The sequence below is a fragment of the Sciurus vulgaris genome (genome assembly GCF_902686455.1).
Source record: "Sciurus vulgaris genome assembly, chromosome: 2".
NCBI classification, from domain to species: domain Eukaryota; kingdom Metazoa; phylum Chordata; class Mammalia; order Rodentia; family Sciuridae; genus Sciurus; species Sciurus vulgaris.
This window is the reverse complement of record NC_136462.1, coordinates 194,707,414-194,724,045: the sequence shown is the minus strand read 5'-3', so window position 1 is coordinate 194,724,045 and position 16,632 is coordinate 194,707,414. Positions and strand designations below refer to the sequence as shown.

The 16,632-nt window shown below is 49.8% G+C and overlaps 1 protein-coding gene across 2 annotated transcripts in view; it reads left to right on the top strand.

Annotated features, from left to right (window-relative positions):
* Positions 1–11,184, top strand: part of ZFP64 (ZFP64 zinc finger protein) — a 78,180-nt gene extending 66,996 nt beyond the window's left edge. For both annotated transcript variants that reach the window (XM_079127023.1, XM_079127024.1), the window contains 4 exons: positions 3,523–3,672; positions 4,146–4,208; positions 7,228–7,479; positions 10,137–11,184. In XM_079127023.1, coding sequence (XP_078983149.1) covers positions 3,523–3,672; positions 4,146–4,208; positions 7,228–7,479; positions 10,137–10,846 — 1,175 coding nt within the window. In that variant the 3' untranslated portion in view covers positions 10,847–11,184. The remainder of the gene's footprint in view (positions 1–3,522; positions 3,673–4,145; positions 4,209–7,227; positions 7,480–10,136) is intronic.
* Positions 11,185–16,632: the final 5,448 nt, after the last annotated feature.

Below are 16,632 nucleotides of genomic sequence, written 5' to 3'. Positions count from 1 at the left end.
CTGCATAGCACAAGATTGTGTTGGTGCCCTGCCTGGAAGGGCATAGAGATGCGCTACACGTTGGGCAGTGTGGGTTCTGATCAGCTAGAATCTTCCTGGGAACTTGTTAGAAATAAAAAAATTACTAGTTCTACCCTAGATTACTGAATCAGGAGCTCTAGAGGTGGGGCCCAAGCCACCTGGGTCTTAACAAGCCCTCTAGGTGATTCTGATGCACACTTACATTTGAGAACCATCAGCTGCTGCGAGATATTTCACACACGGCATGAGTGTGTGCGTGTGCACGTGCAGATTGCCGAAATTTATTAAATTGGAAAAGATGTTTGGGCTGGGGCTGTAGCTCAGTGGTAGAGTGTTTGCCTCTCATGTGGGAGGCCCTGGGTTCAATCCTCAGCACCACATAAAAATAATACTGTGGGGCTGGGGAGATAGCTCAGTCCGTAGAGTGCTTGCCTTACAAGCACAAGGCCCTGAGTTTGATCCCCAGCACCACAAAAAAATAATAATAATAATATAATAATATACTGTGTCCATATATCACTAAAAAATATTTTTTAAAAAGATGGCTTTCAGAGGTCCCCAGCTGCATGCTCCTTACTCTCACTAAAGTCCTAGAAATCTTCAGGGTAACAGCTGGTCCACCTGTGCCCCTCAGAACACAAATCCTTGATCCTTTGCTAAAAACTTGCTCCTTGCATGTCACCCTTTTTATGCCTTTATTTAAAAAGTCTCCCAAATCTACACTAAGGAAGTCACCCATGCATAAAACCGCGTCATTAGTAACTAGAAGAGAACATGGGAAATTGCGTTGAAATGCTAAATGTCATTAAATCCATGGTCGACACAGGGTTCCTCGATGCATCTCCAATCTCGCATACAAGTCTCCTAGGGACACAGCGAGGGTGCAGCCTGGTGGTGTGGGACTTGAGGTTCTGCATTATTTTGTTTTTTTTAGATACACGTGCAGTGGAGTGTAAGGTTTGTATACTTAACTGGCTCCCGGGTGGTGCTAATGCTTCAGGCACCTCCCTTTGGGGAGCAAGGCTTGGGGTACTGTGACAGAATCACTCAAGGAGTACCTTTAAAAATTCAGATTTCCAGGATCCACCCCGACTCTCTCCAACTCCACCTCCAAGTCTGAGTCTAGGATGAGGCCTCTGGCAGTGACACGGGGGTCACCAACATGAGACCAGTCAGCACTGTTGACATGTGGGCCACTTGGTAGGGGCTGTCCTACACATTGTAGGTCCAGCATCCCTGCCTCTACCCACTGTCAAAAAATGCATGCACACAGATCACGACACTCAAGTGTGTCCCCTGGCACTGCCAAAAGGCCCTCATTTGAGAGCCAGTGAACTCTATCACTTTTCAGACCCTTGTTATGGGACTTCAGCTATCCAGCTGCTTGGATGTGACATCCATGACTCTACTCACTTTGGCATCTGAAGCCACGTACCTGTGAGCATTTACTCAGTACACATTCCGAGCTACCCCGAGAATGGACATCCTTCATCTCCTCTAACTGCAACACTCAGGGATGTAAATCGCCACTTGCTACAGGTGACTAAACTGAGGCTCAGGTTAAGTAACTTGCCAGTGATCACACAGCTAGCACGCAGCTGAACAAACCCTCTTCCTAAGACCACAGTCCACACTGGCGTGCTTTTGCTTTCTAATAGTAAGGCTCTCGTTGAAGATACACTCCACCTTTTATTATAATCTGGAGCCAAAAGTTCTCAGACCTTGGCCTGTAATTCATAAACTGCTCAATATCTCTTCCAGGTTTTGTCTTTCAAAATCTCACCTTGATAGCAATCCCCTTGGATTTCAGTCTATTTGGAGATAAATCGTCCTTGAGTTATTTAGGAGCTCTTAGTCTTTTAGAAATTCTTACGTTTACAAGTGAGATTGACCCACATGAAGTTTTCTGACCATTTTGCAGGTAAGGATGTTGATTTCACTTGGTTCAGTAGTACTATAGAATAACTGCATGAACTGACGCGCCATTCCTCCGCTTGCACAGTCAACTGTACATGGGGCCGGGGTGTGGCTAGTGGCAGAGCGCTCACCTAGCAGGCCCAAAGTCCTGGGTTCAATCCCCCATACCACCACCACCCACCAAAGTAAAAAAAAAAAAATCAGCAGCAACAATTCACTACACATGGCCAATGTCATCCCAACTGCACCACCCTGAATAATTCATACCACTAGAACATGTCAGCATCACCCCACAACCATGAGAATGTGTTAAACCCATTTCATCTTCACACCCCCAGAATCTCCAACTCTTCCAGGGAAGCCCACACACTCGCTGTCTTAAGTGGCTCTTACGGTGTGTTTAAATCGAGACCCAATAAGGCCCTAAGACCTCAGATCTTCATCTTGAGTCCTTCCACCTCTGGTTTCAGCTCTTCATCGTCCTTCAAGTCATTTGTTGATATAACTGGTTTTTGCTGGAGAGCAAATGATCCTCAAATCGAGGTCTGTGGCCTGCTAACGAACTGAAACAAAGCCTGTCGGAACCAAGTGCGATGGTCACCCCAGCTGGGAGGCTGAGGCAGGAGGATGGCAAGTGCCAGGCCCCTTCCTGGAATATAAAAGGGGTCCTGGGGGAAAGTATCGCATCAGGTGGAAGCAGTGAAAACTAGTCCTTGACGTCACCAGGGCCTCCAGCTTCCATTCATATCCAACAATAGCGTTTGGACTTTTCTGTCATTTTTCTTGTAATTCATGTCATGTTGAACAGAAGTGTCAGCCTGTGATAAATTGGGAATTGTTTTTAAAAACTAGGACTGTGTTACTTGTGATGTGCTTAAGTGATTTGTAGTTGGGATTGTGCCACAGGTGTTAGTGCATCTGTCACCTATGTTTCTAGGAATCGGTAAAGACTTCTACAAGACTAGTTAGAATGTACATAGCTTCCAATTTTTAAAATGCTTGTGGGAAGCCAGGCAAAGTGGTGTGCACCTGTAATCCCAGTGACTCAGGAGGCTGAGGCAGAAGGATTACGAATCTGAGGCCAGCCTTAGAAACTTAGTAAGGCCCTAAGCAACTTGATCTCAAAGTTTCAAAAAAAGGGGTGGGGAGGGCTAGAGATGTGGCTCAGTGGTGAAGCACCCCTGGGTTCAGCCTCTAGTATCACACACACACACACACACAAAAAAAAAAAAAAAAAATGGGGGGAGGGGTAGCCAGGCACACCTGTAATCCCAGAGACACAGGGAGGCTGAGACAGGAGGATCGAGAATTCAAAGAAGCCAGCCTCAGCAAAAGGGAAGTGCTAAGCAACTTAGTGAGACCCTGTCTCTAAATAAAATACAAAATGGGGCTGGGGATGTGGCTTAATGGTCCAGTGCCCAGGAGTTCAATTCCCAGTACCCACCTTCCCGACCCCACCCCCCCAAAAAAAAAACTTTTGGGAAAACGGGTAAAGGAAGGTGCGATAAGCCACACCTACCACCTTAGACCCACCTTGGTGATTGTGGTTGAGAAACTAAGTGAAGCTTCATACCTTAATTTCAGCTTTAGAACTAGACAATGATGTTCCAAAGCCAGCCAACCTCCCTGCTGAAGGAAGCGACACCCAGAAGCCTCCCGCCATCGCGCCTCCCTCAGAGTCAAGGGAACAAACGGCCACCCTCGGAGAGAGGACGTTCAACTGCTGCTACCCAGGTAGAGTACAGGGCGCAGGGAGCCCCTTCTCGGTGCCGGGCATGCGCACACACCCCCGCCTCCTCCCACGTGGTCACCGTGTGGGAGGATCCGCAGCCTCTCCTAGCCTTCCGCGGCTGCTCCAGAAGTCCCGTGGAGTCCAGGGGCATTGTACCCAACAGCACATCAGATTCATAGTAGCCTCTATTCTGAGGTTGCAGGTGATGCCCCTTAACTTGAGGCCACGTCTAGATGAATCCATTGAAAAGATCCTAAGTCAAAACTGTGCCTAACTGACCAACTGTCAGAACACTTGCCTTAGCCGAGTCGGGGCACGTAGCCTGTTTTATGAGGAGCAGTCATGGCTCATGTCACCTACTGAATGCTAGACTGAAAGGGAAAACGCTTTCACTCCACCATCAAGTTGAAAATCACGGGTCAGACCGTTGTAGGTGGGACTATGTGTTTAAGAACTGCACTGTCTTCCCTTCTAGGGTGCCACTTCAAAACTGTTCATGGCATGAAAGACCTGGACCGCCATCTAAGAATCCACACAGGTGGGTGCCCACACACGTGTTCAGTCCGTCAGTAAGAAAGTTGGCCGTGGACTCGAGCGGGTGGAGGGTACCAGGACGTGGCAAATGGTAGCTTCTTAGAGGTGGTCGCCACGTGGACTCTGCAGCCACGTCAGGGACTTTTACAAACTGCCGAATTCAAATCCATTGGTCTGTTTTGCATCTTGACTCTCGCCCATGCTGTTTTGTCCGTCACAACCACACATCAGTCATTTGGAAGAGACTGGGTTAGCAGTCTATGTAATTCCTCCAAACGTTGACCCATTTCATTATACCACAGGGAAAGCTCAGTTGTCAATGACTTCTCAGAAAATCCAAGTGCAGGTTAAGCATCCTTTATCCAAACTGCTTGGGACAGAGATAGTTTAGATTTCGGAGGGTTTTTGTTTTGTTTTGTTTTGGTTTGTTCATGGTGAATTAGGGGTGCCCCTCAGGTAGGGAAAAGCTGGGCGCCCAGGTGGCAGACTGTCTCCTGGAGTCCTATCGCTGGAGAGCCCAGGGTCATCACGGCACTGATAACGGAGTCACTTGGTCCTTTTTTAAGAACATCTGCCAAATGCCAAATATGAAAAACACTGAATAAAAAACACAGCTCGTCAGTTGCTCTTTCATCAAAACGGTGGGATATGGAAAGCACTAACGTGGCTGCAGTGTGACCGTCACATGGCTGTGTCCCCGAGACCCCTGGGGAACTTGGGGTCACAGCAGCAGTACCTCCTGCTTCCCGTGCCATGGTGCAGAGCCGTGGATGGGCTCACTGGGGCCATCAGATCTGTTGTTACTGCTTCCTGGCTGCCCTCCAAGTGGGCCCGACTCTCTTCCTGGGGGCGTGTGGCTGCGGCCGGGAGAGCAGGTGCCACCGCCTGATGCAGGGAAGACGCCAGCAGGCCTGCTCTGGTGTCAGCACGTGTCAACAATGACAAACCATGATTGTCTGAAAACACGCTGACCAGGGCCTGGCCAGTGTCCAGCTCACCTCAAGAGCAGTGCAGCAGTTCAACTGCAGGCACTGAAGAGGGTGCAGAGCCCACGTAGGTGGCCGAGATGGTGTGCCTGCTGCCCGGGGCGCAGCCCACAGGGGCCCTTCCTAGGAAGGTGGAGGAAGGCTGGCCGCCATCCCGCCGGGGAGGTCTTGGAAAGCCAGGCCTTGGCATACATTGCTTCACCTTTTTATTTATTCTAAGATTAGGTTGGGATTCTAATACCCTAAATGCCAGTTCATTCTGGAGGAAGAAAAGTGAAATAATGTTGAAATACCTGATAGAGATAGGGTACCCAGTAGAAGGGAAGAAGAGAAGAATAAAATATGCTTTATTCCCGCTGTTTCCCGTGGAAAATCTTGAGGCAAGACGCATCATGATAACAGGAATGTTTTCTGAATGGAGAATATTAAAACGGCTTATTCTCTCAAGCTCGTATATTGAGAGTAGGAGCAAATACATCTGTGTGCATATTTACACACATGGCTTTTATTTTCCAGTTTTTTTAATCACTCCAGTAAAGGTGACTAAATCCTTGTTTGAATTCACAGTGACAGAGTGAGTTCCTTTTGCCACCTCTGCTTCCACACCAGCACCCCCCACCTTCCCTGTAACGGAATCTATCTGGAGGAGAAGACACAAGCCACTAAATTCTTAGGCAACAGCCCTTAACTTTCTAAGAAACTACAGTGCCCTAGAGCTGCAATTCAAGCGTGTGATAAACAGGGGGCTGGGATAGAGCTCACTGGGAGAGCACTTGCCTAGGCCTGAGATCAATCCCCAGCACCACAAAAAGGAGGTTGGAAACCGGTGTCCATGGGCAAGCTCAGCCCCTAACGAGGGGCATGTCTGGCCGTGAGGGAATAGATATGGCCCAGTCGTCAGCCGGTCAGGGTGACTTCACCTCTCCATTCCAAATGGAGTACGTGAAGCATTAAGGACGGCCGTGTGGTGCACACAGATAGGCAAATAAGCCACAGGAGTAAGACTGACACAGTAGGACTAAATCAAAGCTAAAATGCCCTTTAAAACGTAAACATCCCACAAGAAGACATAATGGGACAGAATGCTCAGAATACATGTTTGTCGTGTGATAAAGGCTGTGAGCAATGAAGTTCAAGTTCAATGCATCAGGCTGGTCGAAATTAGTGAATCACAGAACACCATGTACCACCGTTAATTTACCATTACCGCGCCCTCCTCCCCTATCTGCCTATTCAGACAGAAAACTGGTTCTACTTAGGGTGAAGACTGGGGTTGGGAGTGTGCCGGCAGCTGGCAAAGCTGCTTAGCGTGTCTGTGTGCAGGCTCCCGGCTCCTGGCTGTCAGCCCCACTGCTCTGATGTTTAGGGGGTTCTTGGGGCTGCCTGGGTGGGCCAGTGTGTGCAAGTGTGGTTTCTTGCCGTGGTTACCATGGATTTTGAGTGCCCCTCTGCTGGTCGGCCGACTTAGAGGTTTTATTCTGCCTCTCCTGTTTCCATGATCCCAGTGCTTCTGTTTGCTTCAATAACTGCAAACTCTTGAGCATGTCTTGGATCTAGTGTTTATTGGAGCAGCTGAGAATAATGGTCAGGTGGAGCACCTAGCTGGCTGGAGAGGTCTGGACTTGGGCTTCTCTCCTGACCAGGGCCCTGTACTTTCAGGCCTCGGTACTCTGTATTCCGTATACTGGAGGGCATCAGCCGAGGAAGGAGTCCACCTGAGCTTTCTCGGCCGGTAGCCAGAAAGCTTCCCGACCCTGCTTCCTGCTGGTCTTGGCCTGACTACTTCCATGACCACGCCACAACTTGCTTCCATCTGACTCCTATTTACTGTCCGTTGGGGTTTCTCCATTTCTCAGTCATCAGCAAATGGCATGCTTTGTTTCCCAGTGTGCTGATTGGGACTTCAGTCAGCATCTCCCTGTCTCCAGGCCTTTGGGCACGAGGAGGAGGCGGCGGCCCGCAGCCCATCCAGGTTCAGTCTATGCAGGCGTCCTGCTGGACGGATGCTTTAAACCTTGCACCCTTATGTGTTTGAAGGAGACAAACCACACAAGTGTGAGTTCTGTGACAAGTGCTTCAGCCGGAAAGACAACCTGACCATGCACATGCGGTGCCACACGAGTGTGAAGCCACACAAGTGTCACCTGTGTGACTATGCCGCCGTGGACAGCAGCAGCCTCAAGAAGCACCTGCGGATCCATTCAGACGAGCGGCCGTACAAGTGCCAGCTCTGCCCCTACGCCAGCCGCAACTCCAGCCAGCTCACCGTCCACCTGCGCTCCCACACCGGTAAGTCCCTGGCCCAGAAACCTCGGGACCTTTTCTCTAATTTCTTACCCTCTTGTACTTAAAACACGAGCAACTCAAATGACTTGGTGGTAGAAGTAAAGGAGTTTGGAGTGTGTGGTTGTGTGACTTGTTGAGGTTTTCTTTGCCACAACAGCAGCTTTGAGTGAAACAGTCTGACAACCGGGTTTCATAACTTACCTACAGGAACACAGCTCGAGGTGGGCACCCGGTGCAACAGCCAGCAATGAAGGAGACATCTCAAACATCTGATCTGTAAACTGGGTGTTCGGTATTTTGACTTATACTCTGTATGGTTGAACTCAGGAATGTAATAGCAAATCACGAAATCCTAGAAATCTTTCCTTCCCTTCTGTGGGAAGGAAAATTCTAACTAAATAGGACCAACCCATTGTGGCACAGAAAATTGAGGGTTTGAAACATTCTTAATGAGGCTCATAATGAGCATTTCTAAAGAATTTATGGATGATGACAAACAGGTCTATGCTGACATTTAAAACTGACTAGAGAGAGCTGTATTCCAGTAGACAAATGGAGGCAGCCGTGGAGGTGGGAACCAGCCTTTCCAGCTGATGTCCGAATGCCCTGCAAGCTCTGGACTTGGAACTGGCAAGGAGATAGCCAAGGCCTGCTACCAAACCCAAGCAACCTGCTCAGAAGCAGGTGAAGCTCTTGGCATCTAGGTCTCATCCTTAAACCAGCCTACTCTTCCTAAATATAGTCAGCCAAGGATTGTGAGCCATTTGCAAGAAATGTGTGACATGAAATGATGAATCCCAAAAGTAAGCGTACTTGGGTGATAGAAAAATGTTTGCTTTCTATTTGGTGTCTGCCAACTGGCAGAAATGTTCCATCTAAGCAGCATTCTGTGAAGAGATGGAACAAAGAGACATGAATTAAAACCAAAGCTACTAACTCTAAGGTTAACAACATTTCCCAGAGATTAGTGAGAGAAATTGGGCTAGAGAACTGAGAATAAGAAACTATAATTTGGGGGCTCTGATGAGGTCTAGGAAGAAAAGAAAATAGAAGTGAGAAAATCAAATGAGCAACAAAAGGAATCCCACAATTGTAATGGATCAGGGAAATGATAGGGCTCACAAGAGGTCAGCCAGGCTGAAAGGAGCTGGGAGGGAAGATCCATACCTAGAGAGACTTCAGCAGAATTGCTTCCTAGAGACAGTGTCCTTAAGGTTGAGAAATGATTCTGAACTTAGAATTCTATACCCAGCCAAACTGTCTCATGTATGAGTGTGAAACAAGTAAATATAAGGATTCAAGTCTGTACTCTCAGCCACCAAAACAGAAGTTACTAGAAGATACTCTGTAGCAAAAGAAGGGAGAAAACAAAATGTCATGAAATATCTTGTGCGTGACTGAGTATAGCTAACTGGGATTGTAGTAAGGAGAGAGATCAGGTTGATGCTTGAACAGAACATTGAGAGAAAATTAAACCAGAAATTCACAAAAAGCATTTTTTTTTTTTAATCCACATGAAAAGTATACAATTAAGAGACTGGATGACTTTTGATACTATGTGAGTTTTTTTTTTTTTCCTCTCAAAAATGCGTAGTCCCAATCAAGAAGCAAGCTAACTATTGGCTAAAAATGAGCATGTAAGGAAAGAACAGTTTAACCTTGATGGTCATTGACACTAGTAATTGGCCCAGGTGTGACTGTGGACCATCTTTGGCTCTGACAAATGTCAAATACTCTGTCCTAATTTAAATTACTTGTAGTTTGGTTCCAAAGTTGAAATCTGAAAATGACAGAAGTATGGAAATTCACAGGACAGAATGGAACATTTTTGAGCTTAAATGTAAAAATAAAGCTGCTTTTACAAAGTGAGGCATTAATGGGAAGAGGAGGAGGTATCCTCACAGAACCTCTCACTCGGATGGAAGAGGTAAACCCTGTTACCTTAGCAGGTAACTTGAGAGGGCAGGAGCCACCACCACCAGCATGCAGGAGGTGACTGGCTGGCTAGGATGAGTGACATTCTTATCCTGGCTTATAGTCGTCCAATGACGATTAAAACAACAACCTCCAAAAAGACTAAACAGCCTTAGCAATGCCTCCAGAGAAGGGACTCTAGAAAGGAGGCTATGGCTTTTCCTTGTTTGTCCCTGTCCCTCTTACCGCAGTCATGTATTAACTTTATAAACAAAACTAAATCTGTAATTAGAGAACTTTTAACTAGTAATGCAAGCCAAATAACTGATCGTAATATAAACACCATGGTCAGGCTGTTCCTAAATCTTAGCTTTACGTGGAAAATGTATGTAACCTCCATCTTGCCTTTCTTCCATTTTCAATTCTGAGATGTCAGTTAATGAGTTTAGATCTAAAACTCAACTGTCGCCCAGAGTAGACTTGGGGGCCGTGAGGCCCACAATCAAATCCCCCTGCTTGAACCCCTAAGCCTCAGTTGTTCCACCTTTACGTGGGTATAACAGTCTTCTAGGCTCGTGGCCAGGGTTAGGTTGGGGTGTGCATGCAGGAAGTGCGTTTTCAGGAAGTTGCCAATAGCTGGAGTTGAAGAGACCCCGTCTCCTAGGTGCGGCCAGGTGTGCGGATGCGTGTTGGGGGAGTTCTGTGTTGCCTGCCTGCTCTAATGGAAACGCACCTTCCGTTGCTAGGGGACACCCCCTTCCAGTGCTGGCTCTGTAGCGCCAAGTTCAAAATCAGCTCGGACTTGAAAAGGCACATGATCGTGCACTCGGGGGAGAAGCCTTTCAAGTGCGAGTTCTGCGACGTCCGCTGCACCATGAAGGCCAACCTCAAGTCCCACATCCGCATCAAGCACACCTTCAAGTGTCTGCACTGTGCCTTCCAGGGCCGGGACCGGGCCCACCTCCTGGAGCACAGCCGGCTGCACCAGGCCGACCACCCCGAGAAGTGCCCCGAGTGCAGCTACTCCTGCTCCAGCGCCGCCGCCCTGCGCGTGCACCGCAGGGTCCACTGCCAGGACCGGCCCTTCAAGTGCGACTTCTGCAGCTTCGACACCAAGCGGCCCAGCAGCCTGGCCAAGCACATCGACAAGGTGCACAGGGATGAGGCCAAGACGGAGAACAGGGCCCCACAGGGCCAGGAGGGGCTCAGAGAGGGCGGCGCCCACCACGTGGCCAAGATCGTGACCCAGAGGGCCTTCCGCTGTGAGACCTGCGGGGCCTCCTTCGTCAGGGACGACTCCTTGAGATGCCATAAAAAGCAGCACAGTGACCAGAGTGAACACAAGAACTCGGACTTGGTCACCTTCCCTCCGGAGAGCAGTGCCTCGGGGCAGCTGGGCCCTCTGGTCTCTGTGGGACAGCTGGAGGCCCCCCTGGAGCCCAGCCACGACCTCTAGTGCCACCAGGGTGGGCTGTTGGGGATTCCAGGCAGGCCATTGTGGCCATCAGTTCTGGAGCTGGCTGTCCTAGTCTCGCAGGTCTCCAGCAGCAGAGGTCGAAGGGACCGTAACATGGGGACATGTGTTGCCAGAGCCACGCCATGGAGACACTCCTTGACACCGTCTTCCCTTGGAGAACTGCCTGAGCAACCTGCTTTGGTGGTTCAAAGGTGGGGGTCCGCCAAGTCTGCTCCGTCCACTAGACAGGCTTGTTCCTGAGGGATTCTGACTTTAAAACTGATCCATCACTGACGGAGCTGTCGGGCTAGTTAGAGGACCAGGAAACTAAGACTGAACGGATCTGTATGGTGGGGAGGGCTCAGAGGAGGGCGGGGGGCTGGGAAAATTATATTTCTTAACCTGGGTAGTGATGTAAGAGTGTCCGCCTTACACATTTGTGTGGTTTCTTTTATCTGTTTTACAATAAAAAGGCAGACTCGTCTGTAGAGTGACAGAAGCGAAACCATTTTTCTTCACATTCCTCTATACGCAGGTTTTGGTAGAGGGAAGGCGCCCCCGGCCCCACTCACTCAGTGACGATTGTAAATCACATGCACGTGGAATTTAGCCTGGCAGTGATGCAAAACGCAGTTTGACCTGGAGGTGGCGCCAAAGATCAAGCTGACGGTAGCACCGCCTGCGCAGGGCGCTGCAGAATTTGAACCACGGAGTTTCCGGGGAGAAAAGTGGAAGGGTGGGGCCCCTGGACCTGGTTCTAGGATGTGGAATGTGTGGAACGGCCTAAAGCCCTCATTCAGCCAAACAGGGTTTTGTTTTTGTTTTTTGTTTTTGTTTTTGGCGTGGGTGGGGCATACTAGGAATTGAACTCAGGGACCCTCAACCACTGAGCCACAATCCTGCTGTTTTGTATTTTATTTAGACACAGGGTCTCACTGAGTTGCTTAGTGTCTCACTGTTGCTGAGGCTGACTTTGAATTCGTGACCCTCCTTCCTCAGCCTCCCGAGCCGCTGGGATCACAGGCATGCCGCCGCCATGCCCGGCATCAGGTATGTTTTTGAAGTGGACATTATAACCCATTGTTGATAAACCAGAAAAAGACAGCAAATTTTCATAGATTGAATACAGGGGACCGTTTCACTACAGGATCGCAAGAGGTATGTAGCTTATTTTATGACAGCAATTTAAACAGCCCTGACTTTGTTCAAGTTCTACAGCAGACCCGGGTAACTTATGTTGACACTCGAGTGTCAGGAAAGATTAAAATGCCAGCCACTCCCCATGATAGAATCCGTCATCACGTTACTCTGAAACAATTGGGGTCAGAAGAATGTTGGGTTGCCAAATACTGCTGCTGTGGTCGATTGGATAACTGTTCCCCCTCTGCAGTGGTCATGAGTCTTATCTGCATTTCTGGAAATAGAAGGTAGTTGACCTCTTGAGTGGGAACTCAGATCGAAATCACACAAACATCCCTTGTACTCGGGTGTTAGACCTCTTCAGATAAACAGGAAAGATGTCAGCCTTCTTAGAGGTGGTTTTTGGTAACAGCTGTGTGGACTTCAAGAGCTTTAGATCCATCCTGGTATCACTTAGCAAATTTGGATCTCAGAGTCACAGGTGAGCAGAAAGGTTGGTCCCGGGTATTAATATATCAGGCATCATGGAACTGTAGTCTCTTTGAAACCACGTAGCTCTGTGGTTTTAGCACAAAAGCAACCAAAGACAAAGAGAAAAGAACAAACGTGTTTGTTTTCCAATAAAACTTAACAATAGCGGGCAGCCCAGTGGATGTAGACCAAGGTCCTGATAGGACAAATCTTTCCAGCAACTTCTGGAGCACACTAACAGGCCCAACTTGCTGGCAGAGCCACAGATGGGATTTGCATAAAGCTGAGAATTGTAGCTGCAGAGAATAAGGGTGAGTTAGAGGAGACGGTTTAAAACAGACATTTTAGAAAAGAATTCTGAGGGCTGGGATCGTGGCTCAGTGGTAGAGTGTTTGCCTGGCAAGTGTGAGGCACTGGGTTGGATCCTCAGCAACACATATAAATAAAATTAAAAAGGTATTGTGTCCATCTTAAATATTTTTAAAAATTTGGGACAGGTGAGAATTCAGAGAAAAGTGAGCTAGGAGGGACACCTAGGACCGGGAAACTTCCGGGAGCAGAGTTGGCTTTACTCCTGCTTTATTGGCAAGGAAATTAGAAGGTAGAATTTGGTGAGGATAAATAAAAAGCAACCAGGGGTGAACCGGCTACACCTGCTAGGAGAGACTTCCGCGGAGCAGAACTGAGAAACGGCTTTAATGGTAAGGGCTGCTGACATGACAGATGCAATTTCCATGCCAGCCCTAGTGTGGAGAGTCGATCTGAAAGAGGAAGTGAATGAATGTTTGCCTTTGACTCCACCTGGACCAGGTATTGCAAACCTTTTCAGAAAAGGATCAGATAGCAAATGTTTAGGACTTTGTTGGAGCCATTCCCTGTGAACCCTGCCCAAGCTGCTCCCCTCTACTGCAGTAGCACGGTTACTCCACTCGGCCAGAGAACAGGCGCAGGCTGGGCTGTGCACCACTAAAATTGTATAGCAATAGCAGACCATGATTCAGAGGGCCGCAGTGTGCTGAGCCTGGAGTATGAGCGACAGGCAGAGGGGTGAATGTTAAGAAATATGCACTTTCTGGGGCCACTTTAACAAAGACGTCACTTAGTGTCACAGACAAGTGAGCTCCAGGTTAGGTACGAGGAAGGACTGGATCCTTTTTAACTTTATTTGGCTCAGCTGTAAAATCCCCAGTGAAGAGTCTAGCTCCTTTGCTGGAGGTTTTACTGTCATCTAGATACTATAGAACAGAAATTTTTATCTGTTCCTGAATTTATTTCTTTAGGAAAAAGCACCAACCTCCATTCCTGTTGGGACCAGGTACCATGGAAGCCCTAAGTGGACCAGACTGGGGCCAGGGGCACTTGACCATTGAGCTCAGTCCTCAGCCCTTTTTATTTTGAAATGCTTATTTCCAAGCTAGCCTAGAACTTATGATCCTCCTGCCTCGGCCTCCCCAGTTGCTGGCACCACAGGTGTGTGCCACCTTGCCCAGCTTGGGCCAGATCTCTATCTGGGCTCTTCCTTAGTTCTGGCAGGCTGTCCAGAGCTGGAACTGGGATGAGATGGGAGAGGCATTCACCTCGGGTCCCAGATGGAAGGGGACAGGAGAGACTCGGCCACCAAGAAACAGTATTTTGATGCAGTGTGTTTTAAATCGGGAACCAATAGCCCCACCCGTCATTTTGATCTTGTTTGCAGGTCCTCGCAGGTTGTCCTGGGACAGTGAGGCGGGGCTCTGCATGGCAGAGTGGGCTGCTACCTTTATTTAAAATCCCCAGGTTGGTTTGTGGACTGTGGTGCACTTTGGTTCTGAAGCGATCACATTTCGGTATCGCCTTGATCACTGAGATCTGGGCCCCTCGCCCAGTGCGGCCCCACCCTGCACTTGTCCAGGTGTGGACAGTCGCCACAGTTGGTGCTGTTAGGGGGGCAGTGTGGCAGGGAGGTGACAGCAATCCTAAAGAAGTGCCTCCTAAAAACACTCACTGACAGCAGCGCGTGCGTCCCCCATGCACCACGTCACGGGGCCCGGGGTGGGGGTTGAGGAGGCCATCGGCGCACCGAGGCTGCCTTCAGCCCAGAGCTTTCCACCTCCTGAGGAAGGTTGCACCCTTGGAGCCCCACCGCCCGGCTCCGCCAGCCCCCGGTGGCCTCCTGGAAGCGGCCCTGGGTGACAGCCGGAGGGGGTGGGGCTCACAGCCGGCAGCGCATCCTGCTGACACACTGAGGATCTTACCCTTTTCCATCTGTAAGATGGGCTGTCAGACTTCCCACCAAATGATAAAATCTACTGGCCTAGAAAAAAAACGGAGTTGGCTTCCCCCCGTGTGCCTCCCTCCACCCCTCTTCTCCTTGGGGGTTGGGGGAGAGGAAGAATAGCCAAGAACTAGTACTGCGGCCCGCTGATGGTTAGGGGTCGGGGCTCATCTGCCTTCCCCCTGCAGCCCACCCTTTCTCACAGGGCCCCAGTGGCAGCCTAAGGCCCCCAGGAGGGTGGTCAGCGTCTGCTCCCCGTCCCACCTGACTGCGTGGCCGTAGCACCACAGAGGCAGGCAGCTCCCTCCGGAGTGAGTGGCTGGGCCGGGTGGAACCTGGGAGGAGATGCTGGACCGAGTGCCCTTTGTCCTCTGAGCAGTAACGCAGGCTGGCAGCAGCTTTCCTATTAGGAAACCTGTGTACAAGTCCTGAGCCCCCAGCTGTCCATAGACCAGCATTTCTGTCTTCTCCAGCTTTGCTGAGAGCACCTCTGTGTCTTGGGGTTGTTGGCCCACGGCTGCCCTCCAAGGCCAGTGAGTGCCAGCTGTGCCCACCTGCTACAATCCCCTGGGCAGCCCTTTGGTGTGTGGAATCCATCTGTGAGAGGTGCCTTGGCATCTGCCTTAGTCAGTGTTCCATCACTGTGACAAAGCACCTGAGGTAATTAAAAAAGAGGAAAGGTTATTTTGGCTCACAGTTGCCAAGGTTCCAGCCATGATTGCCTGGCCCTATTGCTCTGGCCTGTGGTAGCATGGTATGTCAGAGTGGGAGCACACTGCAGAGGAGGCCTGTTCACTCGGGGTGCTAGGGAGTAAAAAGATAGAAGGGAGCTAGGGTTCTAGTACGCTCTCCTAGGACGCACCCCAGTGACCTGACGTCACCTTCCACTAGGCTCCACCCCCTGAAGGTCCCACCAACTCCAGTAGTGCCAAGGCTGGTGACCAAGTCTTGAAATCGCAGGCTTTTGGGGGACATTCCAGATCCAAATTAGAGCAGCTTCTGCAGAGCCGCGATTCTGTGCAGCCTGCAGGACGGGCTGCTCCAGGGGGAAGACTGGGCTGGCCTGGACATGTGACCTGTGTCTCCACCATCGGCCCTGTGTTCTGTTCATGCTGTGCTATCACTGTCTGGGTCAGTGTTTTATTTTGCATCAGGCCCTACAAATGTCGTAGCCGGATTCTCAAAAGAAAGAAAAGGACGTACCTAAGAAGGACCTGTTTGCATCTCTGGAAACTAGCAAGTCCTCGACCCTTGAGATCAAGACTCTGGGCTGGGCTGGCCAGCCAGGGTCCTGGATGGAAGGAAAGCTCAAACTCAGCCAGTGAGTCCCACGGATGCCCTGTGGGACTCCACCCAAACTCGCGGTAAAAGGCGTTTGCATCCCTTTGCAAGGAAATACCGATTTCAGAGACATGGACTTGCTAATGACTCACAGCTAGTCCAGGGGGCTGGACCCACATGTGCTGGACTCGAGGGCCCCAGGTCTGAGGCTCCACCGGCTCCTAAGGCTAGGGTGCGTGTCAGCTTTCCATCTCTAACAAAATATGTGAGAATATCGACTAGAAAGGTTTATTTTGGCTCACAGTTTCAGAGGACTCAGTCCATGGTCGGCTGGCTCCTTTGCCATGGGGCCAAACATCATGGCGGGGTGGGTGTAGCAGAACAGGTCAGCTCACCTCCTGGCAGCCAGGAAGCAAATTACCTGTCCTTCATCTGCACAATGGAGCAAAACAATACCAGGCCAGACCACTCTCACACCCGCTTGTGATTATTAGCTGTTGCCCGGATGCTGCCGCAAACAACCCACCTCCAAAGCCCCAGCTCCCGCCAAGTGCTGCTTTCTCTCACTAGGGTTGACGAGGCTGGCTCAGCCTCAGGCTTCTGAAGGTTGACGGGACTTGGCCTCAGGTTTTAGACCGAG